The 24,408-nt window shown below is 40.8% G+C and overlaps 1 protein-coding gene across 8 annotated transcripts in view; it reads right to left on the bottom strand.

Annotated features, from left to right (window-relative positions):
• Positions 1–24,408, bottom strand: part of NAV3 (neuron navigator 3) — a 436,309-nt gene that overhangs the window by 225,967 nt on the left and 185,934 nt on the right. The window contains exon 1 of one of the 8 annotated variants that reach the window (XM_079991799.1): positions 2,051–2,690. The exons of 6 other annotated variants lie outside the window; for them this stretch is intronic. In XM_079991799.1, coding sequence (XP_079847925.1) covers positions 2,051–2,293 — 243 coding nt within the window. In that variant the 5' untranslated portion in view covers positions 2,294–2,690. Of the gene's footprint in view, positions 1–2,050; positions 2,691–24,408 lie in introns of those variants that run through there. One more of the 8 variants, XM_079991800.1, reaches the window with a different exon arrangement.

The following is a 24,408-nucleotide window of genomic DNA, read 5'->3' on the forward strand; positions in this document are numbered from 1 at the left end:
TTTCATTGAAATACATTCACAATGTAGAACAGCAATGCATTGTGGACTCTACAAAACATGTATTATAGATCAATGTCCCCCTTAGGGAGCATTGTAGCCCAGTCACGAGTTCCAGCAATAAAATGCTGTGCAAAGAAACAAGATGTTCCCAATGTCTCCAGCCCCAGTACAAGGTACAGACTAAGGACACAATCCAGATATAGAAAATGCACATCCCATTAAGATACATGTGACATAAGTATGCTTACAGGTCTCTGCATTGTTTATGACTTTCACCATTTCTATCAGCAGCTTTTCTTATGGAAATCAGAAAAAATTTCATATACCAGCAATAAAACAATCAAACTTGTATTCAGTTTAAATAAAAGACTCAGGAAGTTACCTTTTCAATTCAATGCTCTCTCCATCTTGCCAAATAATAATGTTCAGAATGAAAAGAGTTTCCCCATGGTAACTTGGGAAGGAATAATATTAAAGAAAACATTTTTTTACACTCTTTCAAATGTGTCAAGAGCAAAGAAATATGCAGGACTCCATTACAACTAAAATGCAGCATATGTTCTATACTGCATGCAAAGGTTTAGTGATAGTGATACTCAACTAAAACTTTTGGTGGAGAAGAAAAAAGGTGGTTGTTTCTGGCCAGGAAAAAAGCTGAAATCAATAAGGGGCACTGGGAAGCTTCGAAAAGAGCATTCTCTGAACTTTACTGCACATTGGTGAATGTGGCAAAACCTGTACACCACATTTCAATACAGGCTAGTAACACATACTAAGTTCCAAAGAGAGTTTGTGGCAAAGCAGCTACTACCTTCCCAAGTCATCACTTCATCTCCTAGTTAACAGCAGGCAAGTATGAATACTGTGACCAACATTTGCCTGGTTTTTTATCACAAGGTTTATTTTAAAATTCTGCCACAGAATTGTGTATAATTTGTATGAGCACGTTTTCCCAAGATGTGTTCTGGTTTACACCTTGTGGAGACAAACAGGACTTAAGCCAGGTGCTCTTTGCTGCCCCCCCCCATTTTGTTTTAATGAGGCTTTCCCATGATAATGTCCTGATAGAATATGCCTAATGCCTGCAATCCAAAAGAAATATAAACCTGTACTATTAAATTAAGAACATGCAGCAAGATACATCAGAAAAAGCAAATGGAATTCTGCTGGTACAGTGGTACCTCGGGTTACATACGCTTCAGGTTACATACGCTTTAGGTTACAGACTCCACTAACCCAGAAATAGTACCTCGGGTTAAGAACTTTGCTTCAGGATAAGAACAGAAATTGTGCTCTGGCGGCGCAGCAGCAGCAGCAGCAGGAGGCCCCATTAGCTAAAGTGGTGCTTCAGGTTAAGAACCGTTTCAGGTTAAGAACGGACCTCCAGAACAAATTAAGTACTTAACCCGAGGTACCACTGTACTACTATTCTAAGATAACAAAGCTCGGGGGGGTGGGGAAATAGCAATGATTCTCACTGAACAAACAAAAATTGTTTCAGTTCTCCAAACTACATTATGCTGGAGAGAAATCTTAGATTTGTCACTATAAATCAGAGCACTCTGGAATATCAGAAACAGAGGTAGCCAAAATAGAAAGCTTTTTTGCACACAGGCAAATTTTTATGCTAGGATGTATATATATATATTTTCAGTTACGTAAAGCAATAAGGGTTGGGAAACAAAACAAAACAAAACCCAAACTACCAAGAGTGTTTGTTGTTATTGAGTTAGCAAGCAACTTCCCTTTGGGAGTCAGGATGAGCGTGGGAACAGTGTGTTTCTTAAAATACAGTACATGCACACCCGCCAAACATCAATATTTCCTTAACCAACATCATTTCACAACTCTGCTTCTCTGAGCCTCTGCACGGGATGATAAGATCTGAAGTGCAAATAACATGCAGAATAAAAATTAAAATCACTCACTCCCAAAATTAGCTCACTGTATACAATTCTCATACCCACCACACTATTAGACAAGCATTGCATAAGTAGGTCACTCCCCCCCCCCCCAAAGTTCAGATCTGCAGGTAAAATTCAGAACTAACCTTGCTATCCTCTGTCTCCTTGTTTTTTCCTTGGAGTGCTTTTACTTCTCCAAAATCACAGGCTGACTTTAATGTAAACTGACAAGAAAGCATTGAGCTCTCTGCCCTAGGAAGCTCCAGAGACTTTGATGAATATTGCTGTGACCTGCTTGTGCCAAGATTTGGTATCGGACGGGCAGTATGAACAGGCTTTGACCCTATAGGTGGCTGTCTAAGCTTTGAGGCAACACCAAGTACAGGCATGGCTTTTATAAACGTCTCCGCTTTCTGCCAAAAAGAAAATTGCTTCTGACCTCAGCCGGGTAGATTTTAGCTTCAGTGAGTTCCAGAACAAATGCTTTAAACAAAAGTTGCAGTCATCTTTTGAAAGTTTTAAAAACAATATGACGGTTTTTTCAAAAAGAGGCAAATCTTTTCGTTCATCTCTGCTCTTGCTCTCCTGCACAAACAGCATTTAGTTAAGTCAGTGACTGTGTAAGACTAAACACTCCTTTGAGGCGTGAACTTTTCTTCAAGGTAACTGCTGCAAAGCCGCCTGTCTGGGATTAAAGCACTCATAAATTTACTGTTTCATCTCCCTACACCACTGCATTGCCATGCATTAGCGGAAAGAAACTGAGAGAGAGAGAGAGGCCAGAAGGCGGAACATCCTCGTATCCCAACTGTCTAAACAGCAGTGAGTCCACAACACTGGAATCACAGACCTCTTCCTGATTACATAAATAACCAGCCCACAACGTCTAAAAAATCATTTTGAAGGAGGGGAAAAAATGAAATCCAACTCATGGCCAAAGCAAACAGCTGTTAGAAGTGTTTTAGCCGGAAACAATCACATCTAAGAAGCTGTTTGTCCCATTCCCAACTATTTTTCACTGCTGACAGCCATAAGCTACAATACTTCATTCACTGTTCCTCCCATGAAATCAGGTTAAGTTCACACAGGCTAGCAATGGATGCTGAATCTCAGATACTGTCTGCCTTTGCTATGCTAAACACGTTTAAGAACAAAGGTTACGGGGAGGGGGGGAGTATCTCCATTAGTGGCAGTTTTTGTTGTTGTTTTGCCCTGGCCACCTTTCAAAATATCATATTCATTTTGGCAGTTGCCAAAATAGTTGACAATTCAGTCATCTAACAATGTCTAAAACTTCATGTTACTTATGTGTGTTTTTTTTAAAAAAAAAAAGCTGTGGAAAAGAGGCCTCTATAAAGCAAAATGAGCAACATCTTGACTTTGAATCTTAACTCATTGTGAAGATGGCTGAGGAAATCCCACCAACTCAGACTTCCCTCAGACTTCGCCTGCTCAGACACAAAAGAAGACTTAAGTACAAATACGATCAGGAATGCAATCAAATGCATTTCTATGCAGACATACGTTATGCAGACTCACAATAGTTATGACAGCTAGCATGGCCCACTAGGCAGAGATTTGGGAAGCTAAAGGTTCAGTATCCATCTCTACCATTAATCATTGTGGGACTTTATCCACATCACTATTATCTGCCTCGGTGTGTCATAGGAAAAGTACTAGCCTACCTTGCAAGGCTGTTGTGAGAGTGAACTAATGCTTGCTAAATAGGAGGAGGAATATTCTAGGTAATGAGATCATTGTGCTAAGTGGTTCATAGAAAAATCACCTGCATATATGTTGTGTTTAGAAGGTACATTATACATCATTGCCCGACTGTGAGTGTGTAGAACCATAGGTGTTTTGGGCCAGTTTGTAAATCTATCTCATTTTATTATACATAAAGGAGCTGTCAGGATGCTTCATGCCACTGTTAAACTGATTTAACAGGTGGTGTTCTTTGTTAAGCCTCATAATGAAGCCATTAGTTCAATAGTGTGTGTGTGTGAGAGAGAGAGAGAGAGGGTGTGTGTGTGTGTGTGTGTGTGTGTGTGTGTGTGTGTGTGTGTAGATTTGGCTTATGAGAAGGATCTAGGAATTGAGCACCTGAACATGGGGATAGATAAATTAATGAACATCTAATAGGTTCCACACCCCCCCCAATCATCATGTGTTAACAAAATACAACTAGAAAAAAATTAATGAAACTAGTGAAATGAGTTAGGACCAACACCTGCACAATGACAAAATTTATATATTGGCTTGATAATGCAGACAGCACAGAAAACTTAGGAAAAACAACAGATTTCATGTTCAGCAAAAGGAACATGAAAACCAAAGAAGAATTCGGCTAGAACAACACCAGAGTCCATTCCCCCATGTGTGGTGCACACGCACAACTACAGAACTAGGCCATTACAGGATGGTCTGGGTATGCATTCCATAGCCCATCTAGTTGTATCCCTTCTACACACTGAAGGAACAATTCTACCTGCTGCTGCTGTTGTTGTTGCTGCTGTTATTTTCAAAAACGTTAACATTTTTATGGTCCAGCATTCTGTTCTCGGGCTAGCCAGTTGCCTGTTTTAAATCTCCAAGCTGGACATGAGCGCAACAGCATTCTGCCTACCTGCAATTCCCAGCCACTGGCATGCACAACATGATGCAGAACATGATGACTTGTGAAAATACGTCAACAGTTCAATAGTTCTTGGACAGGGCATGCCATCAGATCGTCCATGAAGATGGAGCCAGTTTATATGCACCCAATTATCATATACCCAGCTGCCTCTGTCAATTGAAATGGCAAAAGAAATGCATTTGTAAAATTTTCTGCTGAACTCTAAGCTCTTTCAGCTTCCTCCACCTCGACAAAAAACCTACCTGCCAATTTAAGGGATCTGAAACTGAATAGGAGTTTGCTGGTTATCTGCCAAGAAGCTGGTAGGGTGGCAAATTAATACTTTCATCTTTTGAAAAGGGTTTTTTCTCTTCATATTGGTCCAGAGCTCTTTGATGCTGACCAATTTTTGTTACAGTGGGTTAGGTTGAGAGTTTCAAAATCACAGCTATGCTGGCATTTGTTTCTGGACTAGAGAACAGAAAATTGCTCCATAAGGTTCCCATTCGGATTTCTTCTTTTCAAAAAAAAACAAAAACAGAAACATCTGTTGCAGTCATGAGCAAAGTCTTGGCCCAGTTTGGCAACAGCAGTGAGATACTTTCAAGTCAATCAACTTTGCTATCACCAACAGATCTTCTTACAGTCAATGGAAATTCCTACACAGAAGGATTGCAAGACAACTCATACAAAATTACATCCCAAACAACAGGTGAGGGGAGCTATTAGTGCTTATTGAAATGGGGAAAGGATTGAGACAGTTTAATGGCCCAATACAGATGTAGAATAGTTCAGTTTGCTTTAGCAGTATGACCCTTGGAGACACGCAAGTATGATTTCATTGAGTTACAAATGTGGTTAAATAAAGAATACCACAATGAATCTTGATTGGAAGAAGTGGCACTAGTTCATATGGCTATCTTTTGTGGAGGGGAGGGTTCCTTATACACATAGAGTCTCCATGACTTTGCATACGCAAGAGGGGTAACACTTATAACCCAGAAGCACATGGGTTCATTGTGTTGCTGTCCTTTTTGCAGTAAAAATATTACCCATCTACCACTGGTCCATATCTATCTCTGCATGGTTGCAGGCATATGTATGCGAACTATTACAACAAAGAAAACAAAAAATTATCATACGAACTGCCCCTTAGATGACAATCTCCCAATAAAAGTAGGGAGTGTTACTGGCTCTTCTAAAATGACATGCGAAATATTTATGCTCTGGTGGTGACACTAGGCTAACCCAGAGCAGAAGGAACAGTATGAAAGCTGAGAGTACTCAGAAGTACTGTATTGGCCTGAATACAAGCCACACCCAAATATAAGCCGCACCTTTAAAATTCAAGGGGGGGGGAGAGACAATACCCAACTATAAGCTGCTCCCTTAAAATTGGAGGGGGTGGGAGGAATTCCGGAAGGTGGGTGGGTGGGTGTGGACGGGATGGACAGGAACTCAAAGAAGCCCTTCCATGCATGTATATTGCTTCTGCAGGCACATCTTGGGCAGGTGTGATCATTTTCCATCCTGGCAGCTATCCTTACACACCCCAATCTTTAGGGAGAAGTTTCTTGGGAGGGAGGCATAGAAGGCTACCATAAGAAGGGAAACCTTACAGCCTTTCTCAACCTGTGGGTCCCCAGATGTTGTTGAACTACAACTCCCATCACCCCTAACTAGCAAGGCCAGAGCTCAGGGATGATGGGAGTTGTAATCCAACAACATCTGGGGACCCACAGGTTGAGAACTGCTGATAAAAGAACCTGAGTTTGTACAGAGTGCACAATCCTTTGGAACTTCTCACTTGTAAGGCCAGTACCTCATTTACTAGAGTAGAATGTGGCAGATCTCTTGCGACTCCAATGATGCCTGCAAAAGAAAAGTGATTCCTTCCTACTTCAGCATCATACCTGCCTGGAAGCCAGCAACTCTGGTGTGGAAAAAAATACACATAATTCAGGCAACCCACATGGTTTCACTTTAGCAACATCTTCACAAAAACAGATGAATCAGTCTTTATTTTCTTGAGGTTAATCTATGTTTAATAATATTCAGACTCTATCTCCTACTTTTTCTGCTTTCTTCATTAGGAAAGACATTTATGCCTGTGCAATACAGAAACAAAACATATCATTCATTGTTCATTTCTAATCTCAGTGCTACATTCAAAGTTTATGCACTTGAACTCAAACTTAAGTTGTTCTACATGTCCTCTTTCAACACTGTCTCTTAGTTAGCCACAAATATATGAAAGTCCTGCCCATAGCACCATACCCTTTCACATAACCTTTAAAAATAAGCAATCAGAAGGCCCAGAATGTATAACTTGCTGTTGAAATGGAACACTCGGGATGAAATGGTGAAATCTGCTGTGATTAAATGGGCACAAGATGTTGGACATAACATTATGATGGCTGACTGGGAACAGTTATGGACCACAGGTATGAAATTTACGGCATGTAATGCCCTAAGAGAGAATTTAATGAAAATGATTTACAGATGGTACATGACACCAGTCAAGCTTACAAAAATTTATCATTTGCCCGAAAACAAATGTTGGAAATGTAATGAGACTGAAGGTACATTCTTTCACCTTTGGTGGACATGCCCAAGGATTAAGACATTCTGGGAGATGATTTATAATGAAATGAAAAAGGTATTTAAATATACCTTCCTGAAGAAACCAGAGGCCTTTCTCCTGGGCATGGTCGACCAATTGGTGCCAAAGAAGGATAGAACATTTTTTATGTATGCAACAACAGCAGAAAGAATACTCATCGCAAAGTATTGGAAGACTCAAGATTTACCCACCCGGGAAGAGTGGCAGTTGAAGTTGATGGACTACATGGAATTGGCGGAAATGACTGGCAGAATCCGAGACCAGGGAGAAGAGATGGTGGAAGAAGATTGGAAGAAATTTAAAGATTATCTACAGAAATATTGTAAAATTAAGGAATGTTAGAAAGATGTTGGAATGAAGTTACATGGCTTTAGCAGAAATGCTATAAAGAATTAAGTACAATAGATTGTAAATGGATTAAAGGAAAAAATAATGTTAGAATGTGTTAAGATAAATGATAGGACAGAAAATTGAGGAAGATGGAAAGGATTTGCTGAAACAATTAATTGAAGTGGAATACAAAAAAGGGAGGTGTGAGGAGGTCGCTGAAACAAGTAAATGAAAGTTAACAACATTGAAAGTATTGGATATGGTTTTTTTAATTGTTTTTGTTATGTATATGTAGTATTTTTGTCTTTGTATTGTATTGTATTGTATTGTTATGTTTAATTCTTTTTCTTTTCTTTCTGTAACTTTTAAAACTTTAATAAATATTATTTTTTTAAAAAAACAGAAGGCCCAGATTCTAACAGTAAGAAGAGTTGAGCTATAGAATCATTTGCTTCACTCCCCTCCTTTCTGGCAACACAACAGAGAAAAAGATCAAAGTCCACTGTTCTCTACCTTGTTGGAAAACCTACATTTAGTCCATCCGCAAATAAGTAGGGAAGATCCATATGTTCTTGTCTTCTGCCAAGCATATGTGAATATTTCCTTGAACACAGGTGCTCCATTTTATTTTGAATGAAGCAAACAACTATTTCTATGATATGGTATATTGCTTGGGACCACATTTTAGTCCGCATTTCAATCTTATATGTGGACTTTCCTGGGAGTAAGCCGCATTGAACATCGCTTCTCGGCCTTTTGGCTAAGATCAAGTGTAACACAGTGAGACTTGCTTCTGAATAGACAAACATAGGATTAGACAGTCCAATACTTCCTAGTACTTTTTTTAAAAAAAGTCACTGTAGGAGGCAGGTAAATTGAGACTTTTCCCAGTTAGTCCAGTCACATCTTATAAAACATAAACAGACACACACACACCACTTATGCACATCCAACTCATGCATGACCATGTTTACATGGGTTGCAGTAAAATAAATAGATTGGCCTTCCCTTGCTGGGTGCTGCTACCCAAGCGAGGGAGGGAGGCCTTCAATCGACCAGTGGCACAGCATGGGAGACACCTTTCCCCCAATTTCCAATGCTCCGACAAGAATCCACACTCCTATCCTGGCATCAGTTTTGCTGGGTGTCCTTCTTGGCCTTGACCGTCCATGGCCAGCTACTGCTGCTGCACACACTAGATCCCCTCAGGTAGGCAGATAGGCTCAGGACAGGACAGGAAGTGGCCTGAGCGATTTCCAGGATGTGTCAGTCTCTATCCCCACCTCCCCCCACACCCTCCCTATTAAAGTGGGATCCTCCCAACTTCACATGATTTCACTTATGCACACGGGGGCCCAGAACGTAACCCCCACATGTGTGGGGGACGGACGGGGCGCCTGTATATTATTTATTTAGAAATCCCATCATGTTGACAACTGACACAAGGCATCTAAAGGCAGTGGACATTATTATTGTCGGTTTGCAAGCCCCCTCCACAGAGGCTGGCCCCTCTCACAGTCCTCGGAGCTTGCATACTGGTAACCTCCTCTGGCTGATATCCAGACAGACCAGGGAGATTTTGATAGGCGACATTTTCCCAAGCGTGGGTAAAATGCACAACCCCTCCCTCCTGCTTCCGCAGGGGAAAGAAAATAAGTCAGAAATCTATTTACATGATGTTTATTTCTGACATTACAGCACTAGAGAAAAACACGTCCTTTCAGTTCAGTTCTTCCAGCAAGTCTGACAAACTTCCTGAACATGCGCACACAGAAGGTTTCAAGTTACACTCTTCACAAAGACTTATCCAGCCTGTGAACGTCCTGGGAAATTCTTCTTTCCCACAGATAGGCGCATCATGTGATGTCAACAGTCTGGCTGTCTGCAGCGGTGATGTTTCCATATACTGACAATTATTAGCATTGCAACCAGCTTTAATAACAATTTTAAGATCAGCAGCAACCCCTTGATGCATTCGGTTCAAAACACCTGAGAAAAATAGATACTTCTTCATTATTTGAGTGAATTCTAGGAAGAAGAAGAAGAAGTGTGTGTGGGTGGGTGGGTGGGTGTGTACGCAGATCACACACTTCGCCTCTCATGTCTGGCTGCATATATATCCTGTGGACTGACCGCCCCATGGTAAACCATGGTTAATGGTTTACTGTGAACTTGCAAAAGGCTCATACTTCATTCCACCCCTCTAGCTAGCAGAAGCAACAAACTGTGCCTTAGTGTTGTATTGAAACTGGGAATCATAGTTTGTTTTGCTCCGATCATGGTTTGTTGAACAAAACAAACTGCACCCCCCAGTTTGATGTGATGCTATGCTAGGGATCAATAGGTGTTGTTCTTTCTGGCTAGAGAAGAGCAAAGTGAGAGCAATTTCTGTGCTCATGGTAAACCACAATCCACTTACTTGGACATGCAAACTGAGCCACTGTCTCCTTCCACTCTTCCTGAAACCAGGTTCAGTAAGATTATTTGGCTTATAGTCAATTTGGTTCTATTGAAGTTGAAGTAGAATTGGGGGAAATGTACGTGTTTCTGCTTAATCAACTTGTGGACTAGCCTGTCTGGCTCCCATGTGTGTGCTTAAAATTCATCACCACTTCCTTAGCAATTCACCTTCTGTGTTTTATCTTCTGCAAATGGGAGAGATCAGAATTGCTCACAGCTGTGAAAGAGAACTTCAGATCCTACAGATGTTATTTTCTTCCTTTTGCTGAGTGTTCTATTCAGAATCAGAAATATTACCTTACAGATGTGCCTTGCATGAAAATGATGCTAAAGTTATTTATTAAACTGATCTAGCCTTAAAGGGCAAAATAGGAGACAAATAGTTATATTAGCAATCTTCCTGCATCCATTGTGCTTTCAGAACTGGTGTAGACTATTGTAAAGGCAATGCTTATATGAAAGATACATTTCTTGTTTCATTTGCAATTAATATGATCAACTCAACACCAACTAACAATACAGGATACCAAAAAAAAAAAAAAAAAAAAAAAAGATTTGCTGTTGCTTCAAGCAGTGACTTTAGCTGCCTTTAGAAGCTTGGTAGCATTCCCTTTGTGATTTGGGGCTTATCAACACATATGCAATGTCCTGAAAATTAACAATGAAATTAAAAAAAACAACCCTTTGCTAAAAAAAAACTAAGGGTACCTTTTAAGTATTAGAGTTTTCAGTGAGAAAGATTCAACCCTTTCAATGAAATCAATGTATTTTTATAAATTTGGATGTATGCAGCCAGCAGTAGTTCTAGTAGTTTAAAAGTTTGGTTTGAAAATTCTGAAACTTGCTGTATTCTCTATTTTTACCATAATCTTCTGAGGCATGATTACATCCCTCGTGTAAACCTTTGTATCCTTTATTTTGTTCCCTGTTGCTTTCTGAAATATTCAAAATGACACCTGCCCATGCAACTTTTCTGCCCCTTTGACCTTTTATATTTCTGTCTAGAACCGACTGTAAGTTGTCCACCCAGAGAATTTCCAGGGACCTGACAAACATCCTGCAAGTTATTTTTGCTCTTCTTCATGTAACCTAACTAATTTATGTAACCTGCTAAACCTAATAGAAGAAAGTGAAAGGAAAAGAAAGACGTATGAGAGGCAGCTTCTGAACAAAATTATGGGCCCCAATGTAACATTGTTTTAATGATGTTGTATACCACAAATACACACACTGCATCATGAACTTTTTTTAGGCTAGAGGCAATAAATTAGTGTGCTTTGCTGAAACTTCCAAGGTCTTTTTTCCAACTGTCTGAGATGTGTGTGCAGGGAGGGCGGAAGCAGATGCTTTCAAAGAGGGTGGGATGGGTGCAAAGTTTGGAGAAGGGGTTGTTGTGTTTTTAGGTGGTGGTGGTTGCATCACATACTTGCAAGTTCCAGGAAGCTTATCAGCTGGCAAGCTGCAGCCGTCAGAATTCTACACTGGCTGGCAGTATCCACGGCTCAGCCACGCTCGAACTAGAAGAATAGCGTTGTTGAATAAGACTTTTAGGGGAGAAAATTATCATAAGATTTGGAGGGATAATATTTTTGTACAAGATATGAGTATGTTTGCCAGTTTATTGCATGCTTCTAAATGTTGGTTGTGTATGCATATGCCCCCTTTTTCCCGTCATTTAGGTTTAATGCTTCATGGTGTGCCTGTTAATTGATCCATGGGCATGGTTATATTCTTGGCTTCCGGATGGAAGTTGGCTTCGACATTTATTGATTTTAGTGATCCTTATAGTAGTTATTTGCATTATTTTGTGTTGCTGTATACAATGTATTCCTTCTTTAATCTCTGTATGTACTGCATGGTTCTCCCGTCAGCGGCCTGCTTCAGGCCTTACAAAGGTTGCTTATCGTGCTCGGTATAACCGTATTGGTAATGAAATATATGACTCTGATTAATAAAATAAAGAAAGAGGGCATGTGGGAGCCATGCAGCCACTAGTAGCTTGTAATGCTACGTAGTCCCTCACTGAGCTCAGTGATGCAGCAGTATAACCATATATGGAGTTGTGTTCCCTCTCGGCAGTAATTACCTTTTATGGTGATGGTGTCGTAAAACCATTATCGGGCGATGTAACGTGAGACATTGGCATGATGACCATGCTGGCTGTGAGACAAAGGAGAATAAAAAAGTTACCGGAGGGAGAGAAGGAGGAGTGAGCTGCTCTCCACCCTGAAGATACGTTTTTGTCTTTCTGTGTCTCTTTTCTATGCTATGCACCATTTTTATGACGGCTGGTCTCCGTCACTTGTCAGACAATAATCAGTTAAAAAGGGGGGGAGAGACACAAATACAGAGGAAGAGGAAGTGTGTGTGTGTGTGTGTGTGTGTGAATAAACTTAAGGGTGCCTGTATATTTCACACAAGCTTGTTGAGAAGAGTGCTGAAAATAAAGCAATTTAGTATCTATTCCATGATTACGTAGAAGACAGAACAAATGATATACCACAGTGATTACACACAGTACCAAAAATATAGGCATGCAGACAAACAAGGTTCATGGAAGTATACTGCCATTTAGGTAGTAGAATTAAGTAAAATAAGTACATAGTACAGAGCAGTAGGACAATATAACCAACTACTACTAAGAAAAGCATTCATGCAGCATCATTCAAATACACAATAACTAAGGGTGTGCACTGACCACAATATTTGGTTCAAACCCTAATCCAGTACTCAGAGAAAACAGATCATATCAGTCCAAGGCACTTCATAGGCTGGCTTATTCAGCCAGGAATCCACCTATCAGCTTCATTTCCACACATACCCTCCCCGCCACCAATCATTATTGGGAAATTTAAAAAAAGTTATAACTTTTTTCTTCCTTGTGGCAGACATGGATTAAACTTGCAGACACAGTAGCCCTCCATGGTGGATACAGCTAGCTAAATTACTGGCAAATGGGCATCTTTACATCGTTTGTGTGTGTGCATTCTTTTTTAAAGGAAACAACTTGCTTATTTGGCGGCACAGCTGCATGAAAATTGCAAGTACCTCTTCTGAGGGCATGAATATTGTAATCTTTCAGAATAGCTTCAGTTTTTGCTTTGGGATGGTTAAAAAGGGAATATAACTTAATTGCACCGGGTTTACAGTGGACAATTAGTCTGAACCTGCAGACATGAGAAGAGTTCCCCTTGGTAAACATACCAATAGGTCCAGCTGCTTTTATGCTATTCACCATTGTCTGTGTTGTTCAAATTGGGCGGTTGTCTTTCCCTACCATGGCTTGGTGTTTTGTGAATTCCTTAATGTAAAAAAGTAAGTCTCATTGTATTGCATTTCCAGCAATATACATCTTCTAGCCTGCACATACCAGGAAAGTTGGATACAATTCTGAACCAACAACATAGGCCTATTGCTTTCAAAAGATTGTCTCTTGCTTTGCTTTGAAAACATCTAACTGTTTTATACGTCTTCTTTAAAATGCCTTTGGAGTTCCACTGCATACATTGCATGGATGGCTTCAAAAGAGGATTGGACAAATTTATGGAGGGTAAGTCATGATGGCTGTGTACTACTTCCACTGCTGAAGACAGTATGCTACTTAATACCATTTGTGGGATTCCCACAGGCATCTGGTTGGCCACTATGAGAAAAGAATGCTTATTGCTCCTCAAGTTTCTCTGAGGTTTTCTTCAGTTCCTCAGTCTCTTTGGAATATTCCCTTTGTGAAGTTCACATACAAATTGGCTCTTAACAATACAGTGGTACCTCAGGTTACATACGCTTCAGGTTACATACGCTTCAGGTTACAGACTCTGTTAACCCAGAAATAGTGCTTCAGGTTAAGAACTTTGCTTCAGGATGAGAACAGAAATCGTGCTGCAGTGGTGCAGCGGTAGCAGGAGGCCCCATTAGCTAAAGTGGTGCTTCAGGTTAAGAACAGTTTCAGGTTAAGTACAAACCTCCAGAACAAATTAAGTACTTAACCTGAGGTACCAATGTACACACCTTCTTAAAGGCACAATATTTTGAAAAGGGATTTCTTCATTCAACTGCAGATAAGGAAAGATATTCACTGTAAAGCTTATCCTTCTTGTGGACCCTGAATCTTTCTTATATAGGAGACTTTGAAAATAATGTCAATGATCAATTTTCACAACCCTTTGTAAACGAAAGAGAAAATTGCAACCTTCTCCGGAGCAATTAGATGGCATACCAGACTATATTTTCCCTCCATAATACCCGGCAGTGCTGTTACATATTATTCCAGTGGGATCTCATTAACTTCCAAGATGTCGCCCCAACCTTTCTATGTAAGTAGACTAGTTTTTCACAGCACTGTGAAAGGTCTTGGCTTTTCCAGTATGTCATCTCACACAGTTTCAAAGTACTTACAACTCTGCATTACACACAAATATTATATCTCTGTTGCGTATCTCATGGCAACTACACACATAAATTACACACCAACTAGCAAAAATACAGGCACATGGACAAGTCTGGGTTGTTGACTTTATATTGGGTAGCAAAACTGAGTACGCATAAGGAAACAGCTGTGAAGAAAATATAACTACAGATATGGAGGGAAAGCTGGAGGAGGGGGAGGAGGAGGACGACTGCCCTCTTGACCCTGGTGTTGCTACAGCTTACTGGATGGCAGGGGGGTGGTGAGACTGCGGTTGTGCAGGCACACCAGCGAAACCTGTCCATCATTTCCAATGGTAATATATTCAGCCTTAATCTCACTGCTGCCCCACCTCAGCCCTGTCCAGGCAAGCTGCAGTGGTGCTGGTGTCAGGAGGGTGGTTTAATGGTTCTGCCTCACCACACCAGCTGCCACTGAGAAGAACAAAGAGGAGAGGAGAGGAGAGGAGATGAAGGTTGCAGTAGGGGACAGTATTATTGCCTTATACTTATCAACTTATCAACATCACTGATTGCTACACATTTTTTTCTGCAACTAATGGCATGTTGTAGTTAAAGCCAATCATGTCACTCCTGTTATTTATTTACCTAAGTTTGGGACAGGTGTGAGCACCTGTATTTTATCTCAGCTATACCTGTGTAGTCTTGAAGAAACATTTTCTTGACATAAGGAGTCAAAGTATGATACAGTTGAAGGACCGTTGCTCTATATCTTGAAATATCTGATGAATCAACACTTTTATAACAATCATCACTTAGTGACTGCTCCTTTCCTTCAGCCTCATCCATGATCTCCAGGATATTTCTTTATTAGGACCTCTAATGATTCCATTTACTGCAATTATCACCCATGCAGCATGTCTCAAACCACTTCAAAGTGCTGCTATAGCCTCCTGGTCCACAGTTCCACAGACCTTATCCCTTCATCATTACTATCCCTAGCTGCACTGTTTTGACAACTAGAACTGAGCCAGGCAGCTGTCAGAAATAAGAAAACAGTCTCCATCAACCAGCTGCTCCTATCATCTCCTCCCTTGCAGTGTGGTGGGGGGATGACGACAAAGGATGCATCCTCAAATCAGAGAGGTCTCCATATGGACAGAAGGCCACAACTGTCATCACAGGAATTTGCCATATATCCTCTAATGAGGTACAGCTAAAGGAACACAACTCTATACTTGTGAACTGGCAAGGATAAAATGCTAGACAGCTTTATAATATAGTGATATTTATGGATCATGTTTTGGATTGCAAAGAATATGTATCATCGACCACTCTGATGTCACCGTTTGCTCAACTTAGGAAAATATTGTGATTACTGGGGAACCCTATGACTAAAGCTCCAGTCAAATCCACCCAAAGCCCTTAAATACATAGACTTTGAGCACACCCTATAACTAAATTAAATTTTATAGGGATTTTTTGTGTAGTTGTGTTGTTTCATTTTCTTTTCTGTCTGCTTCAGTAATAATATGCTGAAAGAGTTTTCCTTATTTCTGAGAAACTGGATAGTGATGTTGCAACGATTTCATTGATTATACAGATATAGGAGTTTCTATATATTAATAACAGATTATCTATAGAAATGAAATGAGAGTTACTAGGAACTTTCTCGTTATTAGCACAAAATAATGTTTGCTAAACACTGAAGGTAAGAGTTCCCCAACGTGAAAACATACTCAATGACATGTCTTACATCTGATGCCATTTAACATGCACTTTTAAAAAAATGCTAATATGCAAATCTGACTTTGAATCCTATAAGCACCACAGTCCTAGAATCATAGAATTGTAGAGTTAGAAGGGACCATGAGGACCATCTAGTCCAACACCCTGCAAAACAGGAATCTTTTGCCCAACATGGGGCTTAAACCCATGATCCTAAGATTAGGTCTCATGTGCCACCAACTTAGCTATCCCAGCACATCCCAGTATTACAATACTTTGTTGTTTTTATTACATGTACAGAGATATGTGTGTGAGAGGTAAAGGTAAAGGGGCCCCTGACTATTAGGTCCAGTCGTGACCGACTCTGGGGTTGCGGCGCTCATCTCGCTTTATTGGCTGAGGGAGCCGGTGTACAGTTTCCGGGTCATGTGGCCAGCATGACTAAGCCGCTTCTGGCAAAACCAGAGCAGCGAATGGAAACGCCGTTTACCTTCCCACCGGAACGGTACCTATTTATCTACTTGCACTTTGACATGCTTTCAAACTGCTAGGTGGGCAGGAGCAGGGACTGAGCAACGGGAGCTCACCCCGTTGCGGGGATTCAAACCGCTGACCTTCTGATTGGCAGAAACTTGGGATACATGAATCCAGTGTTTGACCCAAAGATCACTCCTACCTCAAGGAGCCTCAAGACAGACGATAGCTCCTAGCTGGCTGAGGAGTCCAGGCACCAGATTCTGATGAAAGCAGGTGACATGCAATTCCCCCCCGCCCCGTAATCCCACCAGGAAACACTGTTTCCCATTAATATAAAAACAAATAGCATAAAAGAGGAGTGCTACTCATTTCTGGCTTGAGATATTATTTGCTTACTAAATTTGCATTCCACCTTTCTACCAAACAATGCTCAGGATGGCTAACATCTAATACATCTATAAGCACTGGGCCTGATTTTCATAAAGAACTTTCTGAATGGTAACTTCTTAAGCATGGTAACTTCTTAAGCATGGTAACTTCTTAAGCATAATTCCCAAATTTTACTATTGAAGCAAACAAAGAAAAGCAGGCAAAGGCAGGACAACTGCAGTGTCCATATATCCAGGATCCTAAACTTCTGAAACAGTTGCCTAAGTATTTTAGATTCCTCCCCCCACAGAAAAAGTCTTTTAAAAGCACATGTGTAACAGCAATGGACAGTGGTTTTCACTACATTTCATATTACAATACATTGCTGCTCTTTATCTGCATCGGAAACTTCTAACTGATAAAGCTCTAATACATAGGTAGGAAAGTGATGAAATATATGAAGATGCCATTAACTGCAAAGCTGGACACCCACATTTCCTGTGATAATACATTTTATCTATTTAACAGAAGTAACATGAGAACGTAATAATCGGCCAAATGCCTGCTTTCCCCATTCATTGCTTTGTTTTAGCCATTTACTCTCTTTGTTCCCAGCTCCTTCCACATTAGACTGGTAAGGCAGGGGCTCATGGCAAACACCGCAAACTAACTTAACCACACATCTGCCCTGGAGTTTGTTGGCTATGGACCTTTCAGTGTTTTTTGGCTCAGTGATGTAACGGTATTACGAATTTTCCTCTTTGATTTATTCTTTTCCCTCAAGAGACAAGTACTACAAGTGAGTTAACAGTTACCTAGAAAAGAGTTATCTTTCTTTGTTCTGGGACAATAGTTCTGATGTTCTTAGCTGGTTCATAATAGTTGTCTGAAATTCCTTCAAAAGGAAACCCCATCCTACAGTATTTCTTCATAGCTGCACTGCTTTACTTTTTTCTTTTTCTTTTTAACCAACCAAGCATCTGTGAAAAAATAAAACTAACCAGTCACCAGTGCTTTTCTCTGGTGGTATGCAACCCGTTTTTGGGAGGGGGGAGGACACAATTCAAAGTGTTAACACTGACCTTTAAAACCGTAAATGGCCTCGGACCAGTATACCTGAAGGAGCGTCTCCACCCCCATCATTCAGCCCGGACAATGAAGCCCACCTCCGAGGGCTTTCTGACAGTTCGCTCACTGCAAGAAGTGAGGTTACAGGGAACCAGGCAGAGGGTCTTCTCAGAACCCGCCCTGTGGAACGCCCTCCTATCAGATGTCAAGGAAATAAACAACTATCTGACATTTAGAAGACACCTGAAGGCAGCTCTGTTTGGGGAAGTTTTTAATGTTTGGTATTTTACCGTGTTTTTAATATTCTGTTGGGAGCCGCCCAGAGTGGCTGGGGAAACCCAACCCAGGGGCAGGGTATGTATGTATGTATGAATTAACAACAACAACAACAACAATTAATAATAATAATAATAATAATAATAATAATAATAATAATAATATATTAAGAGGCAGAAAGGGACGCAGGTGGCGCTGTGGGTTAAAGCCTCAGCGCCTAGGGCTTGCCGATCGAAAGGTCGGCGGTTCGAATCCCTGCGGCGGGGTGCGCTCCCGCTGCTCGGTCCCAGCGCCTGCCAACCTAGCAGTTCGAAAGCACCTCCGGGTGCAAGTAGATAAATAGGGACCGCTTACCAGCGGGAAGGTAAACGGCGTTTCCGTGTGCGGCTCTGGCTCGCCAGAGCAGCGATGTCACGCTGGCCACGTGACCCGGAAGTGTCTCCGGACAGCGCTGGCCCCTGGCCTCTTAAGTGAGATGGGCGCACAACCCCAGAGTCTGTCAAGACTGGCCCGTATGGGCAGGGGTACCTTTACCTTTACCTTTATTAAGAGGCAGAAGGGCTCTCGGACCCTGTCAGAGCATTACGCCTCCTTTCCTAAGGTGGACAAACTCTTTTCAGGCTTGAGGAAGTAGGCGTGAGCCCATGTCCTGGCCGAACGTTGGACAGTATGAAACAGGCATGCACAGTCAGGTCCTGAGAGTAAAGGTATGGTGTTGCAGCAAGTAATTTAATTATGATAAACCATGTAATAACTATATACCAAAATCTTAATGAAGTTCCAGTAAAACATATACTGTATTTTTTGGCCCATAGGATGCACCGGCCCATAGGACGCACCTAGTTTTTTGGTGGGAAAATAAAGGGGGGGGGAATTATTTTTTCCCCAGGCGCGGGGCTGGGGCGGGGGATGCCCGAGCTTCCCCCGACCCCAGCCCCCAGAACAGGCTGCTGTCCGCAAGCCTAGGGAGCCCGGCGGGAAGTCTGCGGATATCTGTCCCCCGAGCTTGTGGGGCTGGCGGTGGAGAGAAGCGCGCTTCTCCCCAGTGCCAAACCCCGAGCTTGTGGGGCTGCCCGATATCTGTGCAGCGCGTCCCAGGCTTCGGGATGCAGGCTGCTATCCACAAGCCTTGGGAGCCCGACGGGAACTCTCAAGGCTTGCGGATAGCTTCCTGAAGCCTGGAGAGTGAGAGGGGTCGGTGTGCACCGACCCCTCTCGCTCTCCAGGCTTCAGCGAAAGCCTGCATTTGCCCCATAGGACGCACACACATTTCCCCTTCATTTTTGGAGGGGGAAAAGTGCGTTCTATAGGGCAAAAAATATGGTAATTGTTTTACATATATAACTTTTCTTCTTGCCCCAATGAAATTTTTTGTCTAGGGCTTCTGCCCAGAGTACCAGCACCATTTTTTCTAGAAACAAAGCACAATCAGTGACCACTTATTAGCCAGATGTCCAAACTAAAACCATGTCTTTTTTAAAAACTTTTTTTCAACAGAGAACCATCATGAAGAAAACACAGTTATATTACCCTTTGAGAAAAGAACTACACCTCAATGACAGAGCACATATTTTGCAAGCAGAAGGTCCCAAATTCAATCTCCAGTTAACTGGCAAGGTAGCAGGTGATGTGAAATACATCTGCTGGAGACCCTGGTGAGCAGCTGGAAGTCAGGGTATTACACTCCAGGCCAGACAGTCTAATGTTCTAACTCAGCTTCGATATAACCAAAATGTATCTTATATATAAGTCATTGTTTCCGGTGCACCCATATTGTATATTCTGCATTGGCTTTGGCTATATATTATAGCATATGATTAGTGAATGAAGGCAAACCAGCCCCCAAATCTAGGAGCAGTTGTGCCAATCCACAGAGTGGCCATCCCACAGCAATATGAGAACAGCGACATGATGCTACATCAGAAGTCTTGTTTAAAAAAGAAATAATGCACATTGCATATGTTTTGTGCCAGTGGCCAGAGGGTGCCTCACGCCATTCATCTCCCCAACCCTCACAGCTTACTGGACCCAAGTCAAGTCATTGCTGGCTCTGGAAAAAAGGGAGTGTGATGATTTTTTCCCCCTCCCCAGTGTTGAAGTGGGAAACCCACCTGCTTATGGAAGGGATAATGTCCAGGGAAACTGGCCAACATATGCTGCAATACTATCCAAATTATAAACTTTAGGCCATACTTCTAATTCAGGGGGGAAGGAATACTTAGTATTTACATTGCAGATATCTCAAGTGACAATCGGATTGTTCTCACTTTAAAACTAATTACCATTTCCTTGTAAAGCAATCAAACAAAAAACAAAAAACCACCACTCTAATAATTTAAAACTAGATACACATGACTCATGCTGGTCAATAAATAAAAACTTTTGGGAATGTGTCAGGGTATATTTCTTTAAAGATCAAAGTAGGGAATGCTACCTTCATCAGGCTAGTCCTGTACTCTACAGTCTAATATATACTTAAGATTTTTTTAACCCGTTTTAGAATCTGGTTTCAATAGATTCACAACTGAATGTTTTTATAACATTTAAAGTGACAAGCCAATAAAAATATCTGGCAACTCAGTTTCTGCTGCAGTGGAACATAAGGAACCGAAATTAAGGGAGATGAAGTATTCTAACCCAACTTTCTACCAGCTTTGAAAATAAAACTGATCTCCAAGAGAAAAACCTAGAGAACTCCTATTTTGTTGTGGACTTCCTAATAGAAAATAATAGTATGGATATATTTCAAACCATATCGGGCGATAGTGGAAATATTGGTGTTGGGTGCGAGAACAAAGCATATGATTCAGGTGTTTAAAAATACACTACTGTATTGGATTCCTAAGCAAATACTACAAGTAGTAGCACAAAAAGCAGAATAAAACTGCAGATTTGGTATAAACATGTTTAGATTAAATTGACGCAGTTCATAATTGGTATCAACAGTAAAATGGATTCTTAAATTATCTAGGATTTACTAAGACCATTGTTTGTACTAATTACATGCAACTGTTGTCTGCATCACAATTTTGGCTGAAATATTACACTCAATTAATACAGGTAACTCACAACTTACATGCATTAAAAAAAATTAAAGGGGACGGAAAGTGGCCAGATTCCAGAAAAAAATGAAAATGATAATCCCACTCACCATTGAACCCAATATGTTTTAACTATATGTGATTTTAGCTTATATTCCCCGGAACGTAACTCCTGCATAAGTTAAGAGTCGCCGGTATATAATAGTTAGAGAAGGTTAAAATGGGGGTAGTCAGTATGTGTTTGGCTGCAAGTTCTTTAAAGTAATCACACACTGACTACCCCATCAAGATTTCTTGCTATGCTGAAATTCAGTTAATAATATTAACAATTACAATTTCCAGCACATAATCATGAGAAAGCACATTATCTTCACTCCATAGTCTCTCGACTGAGTTCATGCTTAAGGAAGACTTTCTTTTTAAGTCTGAGGACGTAAAAAAAGAAAAACTCAACATACCGCAAAACTATTTTTTGACATTGAATAAATACATAATCAAGAAATAGATACATTTAGACAGCTGCTGTGAAGACAAAATGTAGCAGCAGCTAAAATTTAACTAAGCAGTTGCCCATTACATGACTGCTAAAGTGTTCCAGACTTTGATTTATGTTTCCACATCTTATGACAAGTGTTTTTGTTTTCTTAATATCTTAAGTGTATGCAAGTAGCTGGTCATAGCATGCAAAGGCAAACATAATGAACTGCTTGAATACAAAAATTCAGTAAATAATTATGGTAAGAGTGGAGATTTTTTGTTTGTTTCTGCATAGAATAGTTTATTTCCCAAGTATCTTTTCCATTTGACAAACACATTCTTACATGGAATGTATGTTCTATAGCTTCATACTGTAGTATTTTACAGTCCTTTCCATCATCAAGACAATGTGTTTTGGGGAAATTTGGGCAGGAAATGCTATCTACTTTTTTCCCCCTACAGCTGGAGCTAGCACCAGGTTTTATTAGTTCAATGTCGAGTTTCATTTGGTGGCCTGTTTCTTTTCACACATATACTGGCGCTCACTTCAATGTCTTTCTCTGGAGGGAGATACTTAAAAGGTTTGCCAGGTTCCCTGTAACCTCACTTCTCTCAATGAGGGAACCGTCAGAAGGCCCTTGGAGCTGGACCTCAGTGTCCGGGCTAAACAATGGGGGTGGAGACACTCCTTCAGGTGTACTTCAGGTATATATGCATAAGGGAAGAGGGGTGTAAAATGGCCTAATTCCTCATTAAAAAAATGGGTGCAGAGGGAACTATTATACTGACTGTGCACAGGAGTAACATTTAAAAAGGGTTTTCATGGCTAATTTATTTCGCTGAACCCCACAGCCAGTGTTTGACCAAAGCATAACAGAACCAGTCACGACCATATATGAAGAATTACATGTGTATGTGGTTCATAAGAACCTGAATAAGGTGACTATGAGAATGAAAAGCTACATTTGCCAGATTGCAAATATGGAAAAATTACCATGTGGAAGAATGTCAATAACAATTCAGTTTGACGAAGGTCTTTTGCACCAAAGGGTTATTATATATCATGTCACTAACTTGGGTATACATCTTGCCAATCATTTCATTCATGACAAGAATAGATCTGAAACATGTATCATTAATTTATAACATATAATTTGTAAGATGTGTGCTTTCAGGAACCATTCAAGAAACAGACAAAAGCAGTACTGTTTGAAGCACAGACAAAAACACTCCTCAATCAAGAAGATTGAAACCAGTGAAATAGAATAGCTGTTTAAACACATGGATCCTAGCAACTGGGGCCATAGTACCCAAGTGTAAAAGATAAGGCCATGTTTCCTTATGAAGCATAACAAACCACACCATGTATAACCCAAAATAGCTGCTTGCTGACTGTGGTTTGGGGGATAAAATAATCAGTACAATCAGAGGCCTCTTTAGACTTATTGGACATCAGTGGAAAAATTAGAGCCGAACAAAGTGTCTTGTATGTGCGCTTAGCATTTCATTTTTATTTATAGTCTTAAAATGGGGCAATGAAAAAGGAAACGATACCATATGTGCATTATTAACATCAACATAAAACTTCACCAAAGGCTACTTTTAAGTTAGGAGGGGTTGTACAAGCTCTGTCTCTGAAAAGCCACAAAACACAAGTTGGACGAAAAAGTTTTGCGTTTATTTTATTTTTGCATTTCCAACATGATAGTTGTTCAGCTTAACGGGTAGTGTTCTGATTTGGAGAGTTGACAGCACAACCAAGATAACAGAACCAGCATCCTTCAAGGCTCTTCTTGAATAGACTCTTGAATAAATTAAGTTTGGTTATTTTCAAAGTATGTTTCTAACCTTCAGTCTTGCAAAGTAGTTTAAACACGTGGTGGCAAAACAGTATACCTTCAGCTACGGTTGCAATGTGAGCCTGCAGGCATATATTTCATAGCAAAGAGCAAACAAATTCACATCTGAGATCCTGTAAAACTTGGGCTGCTGCTGGGGCTCACACACCCTGAAGGACTCCCCAGCACTGATGCCTACCCTGTCTGTTCCACGCTTTGGTGGGTGCTGCTGACTGGACACTTTCACTACCAATGGTCAGGTCCCCAGGCACCCTATTTGATGGCACTGGCACTGTGCAGTGCTTTCTTTATAAAACTGTTGTGGCTTCCTAGGATTTAGAAGATTTCAAGAAAACATTCATTTGATTAACTGGCTCTCTTTAATATCATAACTAAAATAGACAAGACCCTGTAAAGAAGGGGTTGGAAAGATCAGGAAAGTACTGATAGAATGGCTATGGTAAAGGTAAAGGGACCCCTGACCATTAGGTCCAGTCGTGGCAGACTCTGGGGTTGCGGCGCTCATCTCGCTTTATTGTCCGAGGGAGCCAACGTACAGCTTCCGGGTCATGTGGCCAGCATGACTAAGCCGCTTCTGGCAAACCAGAGCAGCACACAGAAAGCAATTAAGATGTTGGGCACAGGTAACAAGTGGTCAGTGGGTGATGAGACCTCGAAGATTCTCCATCATGGTCATTTGAGTAGCAATGGTGCATTAACATGCTCTTTGCATTTCATTGGTTAGATACTTTACAATGGGACATTGAAATCAGTCCAGTGAAATGAAAGCTTCCCTGCACCACACACTTTGTTAGGTTGGGCTCATACTTTAAAC

Source organism: Podarcis cretensis, assembly GCF_951804945.1.
Source record: "Podarcis cretensis genome assembly, chromosome: 10".
NCBI classification, from domain to species: Eukaryota; Metazoa; Chordata; class Lepidosauria; order Squamata; family Lacertidae; genus Podarcis; species Podarcis cretensis.